This window comes from Gallus gallus, chromosome 5, assembly GCF_016699485.2.
Source record: "Gallus gallus isolate bGalGal1 chromosome 5, bGalGal1.mat.broiler.GRCg7b, whole genome shotgun sequence".
In the NCBI taxonomy this organism is placed as follows: domain Eukaryota; kingdom Metazoa; phylum Chordata; class Aves; order Galliformes; family Phasianidae; genus Gallus; species Gallus gallus.
In genome coordinates this window covers 57616116-57629441 of record NC_052536.1, presented here as the reverse complement: position 1 = coordinate 57629441, position 13326 = coordinate 57616116, and the positions used below count along the sequence as shown (strand labels likewise).

The window sequence follows — 13326 nt, the reverse complement described above, 5'->3', positions numbered from 1 at the left end:
GCGGTGGAGCGGGGCGGGCGGGGGCGCCGGCAGCATCCCCGCCCGCTACGGCGTAGCACGGCCCGGCCCGGCCCCGCGGGGAGCGCTGGCGGCGGGGGACGGCTGCTGCTGCACGCCCGTCCGCTCAGCCTGCGGGCAGCCGGGGAGCAAAAACGTGCGGCTCGAGGATCGCACAGCGGTCGGCTCGAAGGGACCTCGCTACCCCACCCCTGCCCTGGGCTGCGTGCCCCCCGGCTCCGGCCGCCCACGGCCCATCCACGGCCTCGGGCACCTCCAGGGATGGGGCGCCCACAGCTGTGGGCAGTGCGGGGCCTCACCGCCCTCTGCATGAAGAGTTTCCCCTCACATCTAACCCAAATCTCCCCTTTAGTTTAAAACCATCCCCCCTTGTCCTGTCGCCCCCCAGACTTCCCCCAGCTCTGCCCCCTCGTATTTGGGATCGATTCATTGCTCTTTGAAACCATGACTCAGCACAAGGGCATGGGAACACCCAGGTGCCAAAGCTGGGCAGTGACCAGCCCGGCCCGTGGTGCGTGGCTGGTGGTAAGGCTTGCTGATGGGCCCAGGAGCCACACTTACACGCTGCCCTTTGGAAAGGAGCACAGCACAGCTCTTGAGGCATGGCCTGCACTGATCACGGGGGGACTGCTCAGACAAGCTGAGAAGGATGGGAAAAGGAACTAAGACCTCAACTGTCTGCAAGTGGAGATTGCCCAAGGAGGCTGTGGATGCCCCATCCCTGCAGGCATTCAAGGCCAGGCTGGATGTGGCTCTGGGCAGCCTGGGCTGCTGGTTGGCGACCCTGCACATAGCAGGGGGTTGCAACTGGAGGAGCATTGTGGGCCTTTTCAACCCAGGCTGTTCTATGATTCTGTGATTTTGGCTTCTGCACACTGTCCTCGTGGTGATCAAAGAGAGCCAATGGCCATTGGATGCATGGGAACTGCTGTGATGGGGGAAATTTCAAAAATGAATTGATGTTATGTTCCAGGAGGCTCATAGGTATAAGCTGTGGGTGCACCATCCTGGAGATGCCCAAGGCCAGACTGCACTGGGCCATGGGCACCCTGAGCTGGTGTCTATGTAGTGGTTGGCAGCCCTGTCCACGGCAGGGGGTTGAAACTGGGTGATCCTTGAGGGCCCTTCCAACCCAACCATTCTGTGATGCTATGATTTCATATATATACAAAATAAAGTCATGCACGCCTGTGGATTCTTTGAAGCAGCCCAAGAAGCAGCCTGCATTGCAAGAGGGGATTTCTTATGCTGGAGACACGCAGAGTTCAAATAGGTTGAAAGAGGAGATTAAAAGAAAAGCAGCTGGGAAATGGAGAGGGGAAAAAAAAAAAGAGGATGGAGAGGAGATCTGTTAATTTGAAAGTCTAATTAAGCCAAGATGGGCTCCGGTCCTGCTTTCCTCATTCCTTTTCAGAACTACAGCTTAGGTCGAGTTTGTCTCGCCCCATTTACAGGCGTTTTTTCACTTTCACTTTCCATTGTGGCACCTCTCCTTAGAGGGCAGTGAGGCCTCAGCACTGCCCAGAGCTGTGGGTGCCCCATCCCTGGAGGTGCCCGAGGCCATGGATGGGCCCTGGGCAGCTGAGCTGGGGGCACCCGGCCCATGGCAGGGGTGGGGCTGGGGGAGCTGTGAGGTCCCTTCCAACCCAATGCAACCCAACCCAACCCAAATTGTTCTCTGATTCTTCCTGCCTTCATTTTTCCACCCATGAGCAGCCCTCCCTCAGAAGCATCCTTAAGTTCTTGCTGCCCGAGCTGCCGGATCACAAAGGGTCGATTTCAGGGCTGAGCGGGCACACAGTGGAAGGATTCTTGAGGAAAAACAATGCCAAATGGGGGAAAGGCAAAAAGAGAAAGCGCCGTGCAGAAAATGAGCATGGCCGTGGGGTCAGCAAGCTGCAGTGCTGGGGGATGCAGCACTGAAAAGGCCACAGAAGGAGCAGAAAACCTGGATTTAAACCCAGTAAGGCACATTGCTCACGGGGGCAGTTTCATAATTCACCTTGCCTCGCCTGGCCCACTTACCACGGCAGCATTTACCATTGCTTTTCCCATCCCCAGCCCTTCGTGAGCAGAAGCATTGTGCAATGCTTATGTAAGGGCCGGGTGGGTGCTGCACAATCTCTGCTCTGCTTCAGGTGCCACTGCACACTGGGGGCTGCTCAGAGGGTCCCCATTATCCCATCCCATCCAGGGCTGTTCCCATGCTGCTATGTGAGGTTCTGGAACCCATTTGCTGCTTCCCCACAGTTGTTTGTATCACTTCTGCCTGCTCACTCGTTGCTTTTTCACTGCTTCTGCTTAATTTCATGAGAAAGTGCACAGGATTCAGACCTTGGCTGTGCTTCTCCTCACTCACACTCCTCTGTGGCAGCGATTTGTCATTGCTGTGTCCTTATTCTCAGGTTAAGAGGCCAAGATTCCTAGGAAATAGCAAGAAGGGATAAAAGAAATTCAGTGTTTCGCCCCTTTTTGAAAGCTGAAACCTGCCTCAAATTTCTGTTTTTCTTTCCCCTTTACTGAGGTATTTTTAAGCAAAGCAGATCCCCGTTGCTTAGGAAATCCTCCTGTTCCTGCAGTTCCCATTTCTCACCCCAAACTGTGTTACAGCCACCCACATATACACGGGGATTGCAACCAGAGGAATTCTCTTTGCTTCTCCTGTTAACATCACTGCACAGAGCTGTAACAGAGCCATTTCACTCATAGAGGAGATGGAATTTCAGCGGTTAATTAATTAACTTGTTTAATCACTCTGTGGCGAGGGCCTTCCTCTGGAAGGTGCTCTGTAAACTGAAGGAACTAGTTAAGAAGACAAGAAGTGATTGAGATAAAGGAGATATCAGCCAAAATCTTCAACCAGGGCGACCTCAGAGTACATGTGGGGACGGCTGGGTTTGCTGGTTGGGAACAACAAGCAATTGCACAAGGCCTGCAATAAACAGATGCAATTCTTCTAATCTGATTTAGACCACCAGGCCAGCTTCCAGTTGGGCCCTCACCCCAAACGAAACCCTCAGGACTCCTGCAAGGTTTTGCTGAACTGGAACAAAATATCCCACTTTCAACCATGGATTCAGACAATACCGGTTTTGCAGGACGAACCACAGCCTTCCCAGATTTCTCTTCCTTCCTCATATTTCTCTGTAAAGGTCAGTAAGAGCTCTTCTGAGCCCAGCTTCCCATTTATCTCCAATATGGTTTTTAATCCTTTCTCTCCTGTGCTGATGGATGGATGGACGCTATATTCAAAACATCCTTCCCCGCCGGTCTGTTTTCTGCAACGTGGCTGCACTAAGGCCAAGCCAAAGCCTGTGTGTGCCAAGTTTGTTTCTAGGATTTCCCCCTGAAGATACACCTCTTCCCAGGGAGAGGGTTCCAGCTCCTCTCGTGCCTTGGCAGAAATACCCACGCAGCCTACCTGCCTGCATGAGTCAGCAAGATGCTCGCAGTGTGCTGCAGCCAGGTTTTGTGCACCTGGAAGCAGGGGCAGCAGATGGGTTTCCAGGCAGCTCTCTGAGGTCCCCTCGTTAATGTGGCTCTGAGTTGAGCAGCCACGTTTCTCTGCATCTTCGTGCTGAGCAGTTGCTGCCGGTGAAGCTGCCAGCTCACCTCTGCCCTGGCTTCCTTCCTGCTGAATGCAAACAGCACACTCAGCTGCAGAGCGACCTGGGACACGGTGACGTAAACGAGGTGATGCAGGAGTAAAGCATGGCCACCTGCGCTCCTCTTCCTTCCCTGCAAAACAAATCCTTGCCCATGGAGCTGGCTTCAAGCTGGCAGAGGGTCTTGTTTGACTTTTGTGCCTCTTGGCAGCCTGGGAAGGCTTTGTTCTTCTGACCCTACGTGACTTTTCTCTCCTTTCAGAGCATCTCAGCAACAACCTTTCCTTTCTGTTTCTGCATCAGGATATCTTTGGTCCTCTTATTAGCATGTTTGTGGGTTTTTTGGGGGCATCTTTTGTACTGACCATCATATGCTCACTGTTATCCCAGCTGCTCCTGGCTCCAAAGGGATGCACCAACCAGGAGAGGTCATTCCACCCTTGCAAAACCTGCCCTGCCCGCATTGTCTGTGGGTCCCCCAACAGAATTCAGCATGAAGCAGTGTGAGCAACACTGTGAGCTCCTGAAGTGACACTGAGAAGCTGCTGTACGCTCAGCATCCCACCTGCTGCAGGCAGAACCGGATTTGGTGTCAGAGAGTCTGCCCTGGAAGTAGCTCCTCTCCTATGTCACAGAATCACAGAATGGCTTGGGTTGGAAGGGACCTCAAAGATCACCTAGTTCCAACCGCCCTGCCTAGGGCCCCATCCAACTGGCCTTGGGCATCTCCAGGAATAGGGCAATGGGTGGATATCTCCCTCAGTCCTACCCTGCAGGAAAGCCCTTGGCTCGTGGCAGCAGGGAGACGTGTTGTAGCAAAAGCATATGTTTCATCAGAGAGGAAAAGCAATGTGAAAAACCCAAACCACAAACTTAAAAAAATAAAAATAAAAATCCCATAGGGAAAAAGCTGCAGCATTTGTTGAGAGCCTACTTTGTCTCCTCAACAATGAAGTCTGATGTAAAATAGAGTGCATGGCATGAATCAGTGAGGAGGAAAGCCGCAGGCCTTGTTGCTGATTTCAGTGCCTTTGGCTTCCTTGTTGCTGTGCATCTGATCTATTTTAGTAGTCAAATGCACCACAACCACAAAGCAATCTTGCAGAAGAGTTCTGAACACCTTCAGTGTGAGATCGTTAAACAATGTGAAATTAAAGACGCTTTGGCAATCTCATGAGAAGGGGGGCCGATTTCTTTTTCTGAGTGCTGATGTTTCACAGCTCCGTTTCCTACCCGAGAGTGATCAGCTGTTCACATGCCCAGCACCCTGTGCTGCTTTAAAAAGCACTTTTATAATGTTGTTCAGCCAGAAATTGGTGCAGCTTTGCATCGACTGTTACCAGCCAAATCTCATTAAAATAACCTTTGCTGTTCTTCCCCTCAAGACTACAATGCAAACAGATCACATTCTCTAATCCTACGTAATGCCTTATGTAAAACCACTCAACATTCCTCGTAGGGCTGGGACCCATCCAGATGAACGATGCTGCATAAAAGCACATTCCTCAATGCGCTTCACCAGCAGAGCAATGTGGTTTCGGGTGGTAAATGCAGAATGGAGACGGACACGTGCTCAAGAGGCTGTGCCTGGGAGGGTGCAGTGTCACATCACATCTTGGACTGAACACTTTGTACATCTCTCTTACCCCCATTCTTGCAGTCATAGAATGGCTCTATCAATACACTCGGTGCTGCTGTTACTGATTTACACTTTCCAGTGGTGCTTCCAGGAGGGACTGAGACCCAGCTGGGATGGTGGAACAAAGCACAGATCATAAGGCAGCCTCGGAGCTCACAACACGGGCAACATGCTCCAGATGTGCTCCAAGCCTCCAGGTGTGATGCGAAGGGTAACCCAGCAAGAACAAAACTGTGGTCTATGGAAGAGCTCTTGCATTACACTGCATAGCTCTTGGATCCACAAAGTGCTGTAGGAGGCCAAGTCTTAATGCACCATCTGCTACTGGAAAATGAAACGGCCTTTCCTGTGCTGTCACCTGACGGCTTGATGGGAGCAGGAAGCCTGTAAAATGAAAAGGGGTGTTCAAACATTCAGCTGAGGAAGAGGGGGGGAAAAAAGGACACAAACAGCTCGCTATCAGGAGTGCAGGAAGCTAATTTCTAGGGGAGAGGTAATTGTTTTGTTGAATATCGCCAGAGGAAATACAGCCCCCTGAAGGGTAAATAGTTTCTTTCTTTTCTTTATTTGCTGGGTGTTCAGGAAAACTTACGTATTTATGTTGGAGAGAACATACAGGATGTAGAAAGCTTCCAGAGTACAAGGGGAAATGAAATGTGAATCTCTTTAAGTTGGCAGTCACGTGCTTCCCTGCCTCTCTGGAAGCAAGGCAGTTTACATTTGGAGCCCGCTCCTGCAAAGCACCGTTTCCAATGAGCCCATAAATCAAAGCCCAATAAAATCAGACGTGACTGTGCAATTCCTGAGCGTCAGCAGATGCAGCCTTTGAGTTCAACCTCAAACGGTGCAGTAATCCTAATGAGTTATGCTGGAGAGCCCGTGTTTGGAAGGAAAAGCTGACGCAATCAGCGGTGCGGTTTCAGGTAGTCGCACGTGGCGTTCCCAAATGTGCTGTGGTAAGCTAAAAACAGACTCCATTTTAAGCTGGGGAGCTGCACCGGGCTGCTTTGTCAATGCGTCGGGCCCAGTTGGGCTGCCTGCCTGCCGAAGAGGCCCGAGCACCAAAAGGCCCATACATCTGGCATCCATTTCATTCATCCTACCAGGCTTCTGCAAACGTATTTCCTGCGTTGAGTATGTGGTATTTTTTGCACCTCAGAACTCACACCCCCTTCTGTAGGCCTTAATGGTTTGACTGGGCGGCGGTACCGCTGCGGATCCCAGCATTCCTGCTCCATGTCTGGGCGCTTTGCTCCATTAAATCATCCAGCTGCCATCTCGGAGCCCACGGGTGGGTTTTACTCAGGCGTTCGACTGCTTTGCTGGAAGTAACAATCCAACCCAACCCTCCCCTGGTGCAGCTTGAGGCCACCACCTCTGGTCCTGCAGCCAGCCAGGCTCCAGCTGCAGCCCACAGACAGCGCGGCCTCCTGCCGCACCACAGCCCTGTCTGACAGACGGCACCACTCCTCAGCCCTGTTTTCCCTGAAGGAGGCAATACACTGCCCTTACTGATTTGACTCCCGCACTCTGGATATTGACGTGCATCCATCAGAACCCCCTCAGCCTTCTCTCCTCCAGGCGCACAGCCCCGGGGCTCTCAGCCTGTCCCCGCGGGATGCGCCCCGCACCCCTGCCATCTCTGCAGCACTTCCCCGTCTGCCTGCAGCTGGGGGCCCAGCGCTCCAGACGCGGCCTCCTCAGCGCAGGGCAGGGCAGAGCAATGCGGAGGATCACGCCGCTCGCCCCGCCGGCCGCTCCGTGCAGCGCAGCGCTGTGAGGGCGGGCGCCGTGAAAGCGCGCCGCGGGGCGGAGGCGGCGGCTGTCGCGGAGGGCCGCGGGTTCGGATTCCGCCGCGCTGTGGCGCTGCGGAGTTGCGGAGGCGCTGTGCCGTCCCGTCTCGTCCCGTCCCGGCGCGGTGCGTGCGTGGGGCCGCGGCGGGAGCAGGAAGGAGGAGAAGGGAGGAGGAAGGAGGCGGCAGCGCGGCGTTCCCTCAGCGCCGGGACAAAGGGCCGCGCAGGTAGGGCAGGGCAGGGCAGGCCGGCCTGGCTGCGGAGGGCCGCCGAGCCGCTCAGGGCCGGGACCCCCTCCCCGCTGCCCCGTGGACAACGGACGTTCCCAGCGCCCCTTCTCCTCCCTTTGTTTTGTCAGCCGCGGCCGAGACCCCTCCCCGGGAGGGGAGGCACTTCCCGGCGCCGCAGCCATGAGGGCCGAGGGCCGGCGGCCGCGCTAAGCAGCAGCCCGGAGCGGAGGGCGGCCCGCGGGCCCCGCCGCCATGGAGCGGCCGAGCGGGGACATCATGCGGCGGAACCCGCAGCAGGACTACGAGCTGATCCAGCGCGTGGGCAGCGGCACCTACGGCGACGTGTACAAGGTAAGGGCCGCCCGCCTGGGCCCGGCCCCTTCTCCCGGCTCTGGGACGGGACGGCGGCTCCCCGCACCCGGCGAGGCGTCTCCAGGCCCCGCTCGGAGCGCTGCGGGCGGTGCTTCGCCCGTGGCTGAAGGCGGAGGGCATTTACCTGCTCGGGGAGCGCATCGCTTCGAGCACCTGATTAACAGGGCGCGAGGTTATCCCCGGGGTTAATAATAGCAGCAAAAAGCAGAAGCAGATTAAAGCTCTTCGGAAGCTGGAGCAGAGCTGGAGCTCACCGCTGGGCTGGCGCTGAAAGCCGGCGGGTGCTGCTCAAACAGTTACAGCCACGGAGGCGTGGGCGGCCCACGTTCCTTCTGTAGCCTTTCTCAGACTGCCCAGAGCTGTGGGTGCCCATCCCTGGAGGTGCCCGAGGCCACGGATGGGGCCCTGGGCAGCCTGAGCTGGGGGCGCCCAGCCCACGGGGGGGACCCAGATGGCCTTTGGGTCCCTTCCAACCCAACCATTTGATGATGACTCTCTGAGCCCTTTCTGTTTGGCTTGTGTGTCAGCAGTCCGAATCTCTGAACTCCATGGGCAGAATGGCTGTGATGTTGTACTTCATAATGTTGCTGATTGTACACGAGATAGGCCTGGTGTGACCGAACTTAGGAGCAGAGGTGCTTGGCTGTGCCACATGAAAGGTGCCAGTAATTGCTGCGTGCCTGGGGAGGGCTGTATGCTGATCTTCAAACTGCAGCTTTATAGTTGGATCTCATTCTCATCCCCCTTTGAAATGGTTGCTGATGGCCTCGGGGAGTTATTTTTAACTATTTTGTTTTCATGGTAATGGGTATTTGCCTTCTTCCTTAGTGTGCTGTGCACAAATCAGTTGACTGAGGAGCTCCGAGATATGGTTTAGTAGCTTGTGGTAGCAATGGTAATAGGAGGATGGATGGACTGGAGGTCCTTTCCAGCCTTGTGATTCTATGATTCTATGACTTCTTTGCTGAGAAATCTGGCCCATAATACTTGGAAAGGACGTCTCAGGTTTCATAAATCTAAAGCATGGCATGCCTTCAGCTGGTCTGCTGGGTATAGCGTAGGGCAGCGTGGTGAGAAGCAACTGGCTGTGTCACAGGGATGTGATCTGTGTCATCCCTTTGCTCCTAGTGCAAAAAAAGAGACGGATTCTGCTTCTCATTATCCTGCTAGTGAGTGGAGAGCTGTGCTGACATGTCCTATAGCTTCCGGTTCCGGAGCTGGCTGGATGCAGGACCCTGCGCTGTGCCCTGTAAATAACACCCCCCCCTTCCCAAACCCTCCTCTCTTTGCGTCTTGATAAGCATGCTTCTGTTCTGCAGGGGTCTCAGTGATAAACCCTCTCCTAGTACAACCTGAGAAATGGAAATCAGAGCCTCGGATGGCATTGTTACACCTCTAAACGAAGTGTGAAGTTAATGAGTTTAAAGTAGTTAGGGAGCCTGCATCTGTTTGTAGGTCACTGGTGTGTGCTTTGTTTTCATAGAGCCTTGCAAACGGGGAGGAACTGTGTCAAGGGAATACTGAATGGGATGGCGCAGGCTGTTATGGCAAATATGCAAAGCCAGCTTCATTTTTAAAAGCCATTGATGTTGTGTTCATTTTAAAACTATCTAAGGTAAACTTCTTTTCTTGAAAGCAGTTGATGTATAAACATCGTACTTCAAGTTTTCTGTGTCCATGGGAGGGCTCTTAGCACAGATGGCTCCCTGAGCGCAGTCAGCAGTGTTTATGGGAAGCGTTTCTTAGTCGATGTCTGATTGTTGTGATGTTTCAGAGCCCAGACAAGGTTTGTTAGAGCGCTCTTAAATTAACATGGAATTTTCCTCTCACCTCTTCAAGCGGTTCCTCTGCTCCATCGCTATAGTGAGTCACCGGTGTCTTCAGCACAGCTGGCTTTAGGATGCCAAAATGGGGCAGCCCTTCTGATGGTGGGAGCTCTGTCTCTTCCTCTGTTGCTTTTTGGTGGTGGTGGTTCGTGCCTCAAATTCTTCTTGGGGCATTTGGTAGCTGTCAGAGTAATTAGTTCTTTTCTGGAAGTCGAAGGCGGGGGTTAAGCAAATATTTGTGTTCACTATTAGGTTACAGAAACATACTTAAGGCCTTTCTAAAAATCTCCTGCCCCCTTTGCTTCTCGTAACTACTATGGATGCTTAAAACTAGAATGTGTTTTCTTAGTCTTGGTGGTTTTTTTCTCTGTCACATGGCACACAATGGTTGCTTGTAGGGCGCTCATAAGTGCTGGATTGTTGGTGTTGTTTTAATATTTATTCCCCAAAATGCATTTCAGGGGGGGGGGGGAAACCATCCTTAAATAAACATTTTCTTATCTATTCACAGCCAGTGGAATTGGATCCAAGTTTGGGCCTACCAGTCGTGGGAGTGCACTCTTCATTAAAATCCTGGTGCAATCATTGTTCCATCTGTGCTGGGAAGGCCTTTCTTTACTTCGTATTAGAGGACTTTGTTATTAAGCTGATACAAACCCACTGGAATAATTTCTCTCAAAGCACTGCATTAGGCATATCTTGAATTGCTGACTTCTGAAAGAGGTTATAGTAATGGAGATGGGTGCTCAGTGGATCTCAATAACTTGATAATGGTATTTTTCCCCCTTACTTCCAGTCATATAGTTCTGAGCCTTCTGAGCCTCAGCATCATACCTCTGAGCTCTGCAAAGGTGAGGTCTTCATTTGGCTTTCCCAGCCAGATTTCTGTTTGCCCACTTTGCTCGTATACAAGCAGTATTTAAGAAACGCTGTAAGCTGGGTCGTGTTCCTGTGTGGTGGTACTGGAATAGACACTGCATGTGGTTAATGCAGAAGCTATCCAGCTGGCTGGTGTCATACTGCAGAAAGCTGAACCACGTCTGCAAATCACCCCTTAGACACAGAAGGGAAATGGAAGCCATCCACTATCGTGTGAGTCCTGCTTCCACCTGCTGTCTCCTCTGTCCCATTCTCCCCCAGCTAAGCAAGGCTTTGCTTTGTGTGGAGTCTCATACAGGCGCCCCAGAGTTTGGGCTAATCTTCAATATTGAAGAAGGGGAGCAGAAGGATGGTTGATGTGAGCAGTGTTTTTGAATGCTCTGGTTTGGCTGAAGCTGTGGAAGACAAATGTACCAAATTAATAGCAGAAAATGCCTGTAAAGGAGACACATTTTTAGTAAATATCACAGAAGTTTCATTCCTTCCCCTTCCCTCTGCTCTTTTTCTTATTCTCCAGGGGTGCTTTTTAATCTCCTGCACCACTTAATGGCATTAACTCAGAAGTACCCTCTGTTGTTCTGACGCTGCTCTCTGACTGCTGCAGGGAGATACTGAGCAATGAAGTTGGATCCACTCAGGCAGATACTTTTCCTCGCTATTAAAACAGGACAAAAGTTTGTCTTTAACTTTTGTGTTAAAACATTTTGCTTTTCCAAGTCAGCAGATGAGAAGTGGAGTGCTACAGCTTTGTTTCACTGCCAGTGCACCATTATGGCTCTGGTAGATTTTAGTCAGGTACTTCAGACTTTGTAGGAATACATTTTTGCAGCTACAGACCAACTGGATTGGCTGTCCCTGATTCTGTGCTTCTCTTCCTGGTGCACACACATTGCTTACACGTATAAATCACCGTAAGTCTTTGTCACACAGGGATATTCCTCTCTTCCTGTCCATCTCCAAGCTTACAGTTAGCTGTGTTTGCTGGAGGTGTGCGTGAAGTCTGCATGCTTTTGTTTTTCCATGTGAAGGGTGTTTAGAATGGCATCAGACCAGCTGCTGCTGAGTTTCTTCCTGCTGTTGTAGATGTTTCCTTCTGGGAAGATGCATCCTTCTCTTCTGGATGCAGTCAGTATAGATAGGTGTGTATACAGCATACACACAGTGCTGAGGACTGAGTTCCTCAGTGGCTTGTTGACACCCACTTTTAGGATATTTGGGAACCGGGGGAAGCCTTTTCCATTTGTAATCTTTGATTTCTTCTTAATAAACATCTTTATTGTGTAACATTCAAAGCTGTTTGGGTTGAAATATCTTCCCTGATTGTGAAAAGCTTGGAATAGTCTGGTCTCTCTTCTTTGTCTTTTTGAAGAGTTGTCCTCCCAGGTATCAGAGGAGAGGAGCTGAAGGAAGTGTGGCAGCAGCTTTCAGTATGCTTCTGTCAGCTGTACCAGGGCTGCATCCAGAAAGGCAACTGCTGGTGCCAGCAGTAGTTTCTGTAGCAAATGGTGGTGTAGGAAACAATGTTAAGCGTGCTGACAGCACTTGTCTTCAAGGATTATATGCATTGTTTGCCTTGCACTAACACATCTCTTAAGTCATAGGGGAGCTGAGAGCCTGTTCTGTTGGATTTAATGTCCCAGTGGCACCAGCCTTGGTTCTGGTGTAGCCTTCTGCTGCAGCGTTGCTATCTTGTGCTTGTCCTTCAGGAGACAGTCTGCTGGGTGGGTGATTTTGGTTTTTTTCTCATTTATTTATGGAACAATCCAGGGAGGCTGTAGTGTCTTGTGGATGTGCACAGGAAGGAGGGAACGAGGGCGTGTTGGTTCAGTCCTTGTGTGCTGCACACGTTTCTGCAGAGCAGTCTGGAACACCGGAGGTGCTTTATATGGGCCGTGCCTTTCTGCCTTCCACCCCAGAGCTCTCTTTCAAGTGCATGGTGTGGTTTCTACATCCCCTTTGAGACACCACAAGAGCAGAGGAAATCTCTGAGAAGGAGGAACAGGTGAAAGATTGTTGTATTTTCACACCAGTATCTACTTCAGCTTCATCTCCAGGGATACAGTAGTTGTTTTTAGCGCCAGCTCATATGGATAACTTTGAATGTGCCCAGGACTTCATAGAATCCCAGAATGGCCTGGGTTGCAAAGGAGCACAATGCTCATCCAATTCCAACCCCCTGCTATGTGCAGGGTCGCCAACCAGCAGCCCAGGCTGCCCAGAGCCACATCCAGCCTGGCCTTGAATGCCTGCAGGGATGGGGCATCCACAGCTTCCTTGGGCAACCTGTTCAGTGCGTCACCACCCTCTGGGTGAAGGCTTGTAGCAAGAGGTGGCTGAGAGTTTCCAGGTTGCATCAGGAGAGGTGTGTGACACAGCTGTGCAGATCAGCTGTGTCTAGTAGAGCAGCTTTTCCTGTTCACAAGGCCAGCATGGAGTTTGCCAGTTTTTTTGGCTGACACCAGCAACTGTCGCCCACCCTGCAGCTGGGAAAACAGACATGCTCGCTACCTTTATTCATGTTTGGCACCTTGCTTCTTGGTTACAGCTGTGAATGAAGAGAAGAGGCAGCATCAACAGACGGCGATTCCGTGTGTGAACAATGCAAAATGGGTCGGTCTCTGGATACATAAAAGTTGCTCAGAGATTTTCTTTGCCATTTTGTTAGGATCTCAGGTTTTGTATTTCTTCAAAGGATCAGAATACTTCAAATTCTCTCCAAGTTTTGGAAGGCTTCCTACTGATTAGGACACTTGCAAGGTTTGGTGGACCTTTGATTTGTGGTTTATGGCAGTTTCCATGATTGTGAGCCCGTTCTGGGATTTCAGTAAAAGCTCAGTGAGAAGGGCAGGATACTTTCCCCATTCCCACATAACCAACTCTGTGAAATTGCTGTCTCCGTCTGCTGGGTAGTGCTCTGCCTGGTGCCATCATTTTGAGCTCCAGGCTCGCCTCTTCCCACGTTGT

At 51.8% G+C, this 13326-nt stretch overlaps 2 protein-coding genes across 9 annotated transcripts in view; one reads left to right on the top strand and one right to left on the bottom strand.

Moving 5' to 3' along the window:
- ATL1 (atlastin GTPase 1) overlaps window positions 1–3673 on the bottom strand; it is a 29558-nt gene extending 25885 nt beyond the window's left edge. Inside the window, exons 1-2 of the mRNA XM_046942604.1 lie at window positions 3440–3673; window positions 2353–2441 (exon numbers count right to left, since the gene is read on the bottom strand). The gene's annotated coding sequence lies outside the window, so the exon portion shown is untranslated. The remainder of the gene's footprint in view (window positions 1–2352; window positions 2442–3439) is intronic.
- A 3539-nt stretch (window positions 3674–7212) lies between these two features.
- MAP4K5 (mitogen-activated protein kinase kinase kinase kinase 5) overlaps window positions 7213–13326 on the top strand; it is a 59691-nt gene continuing 53577 nt past the window's right edge. For all 8 annotated transcript variants that reach the window (XM_046942603.1, XM_015276745.4, XM_046942601.1 and 5 more), the window contains exons 1-2: window positions 7213–7282; window positions 7414–7636. In XM_046942603.1, the coding sequence (XP_046798559.1) occupies window positions 7538–7636 (99 nt within the window). In that variant the 5' untranslated portion in view covers window positions 7213–7282; window positions 7414–7537. The remainder of the gene's footprint in view (window positions 7283–7413; window positions 7637–13326) is intronic.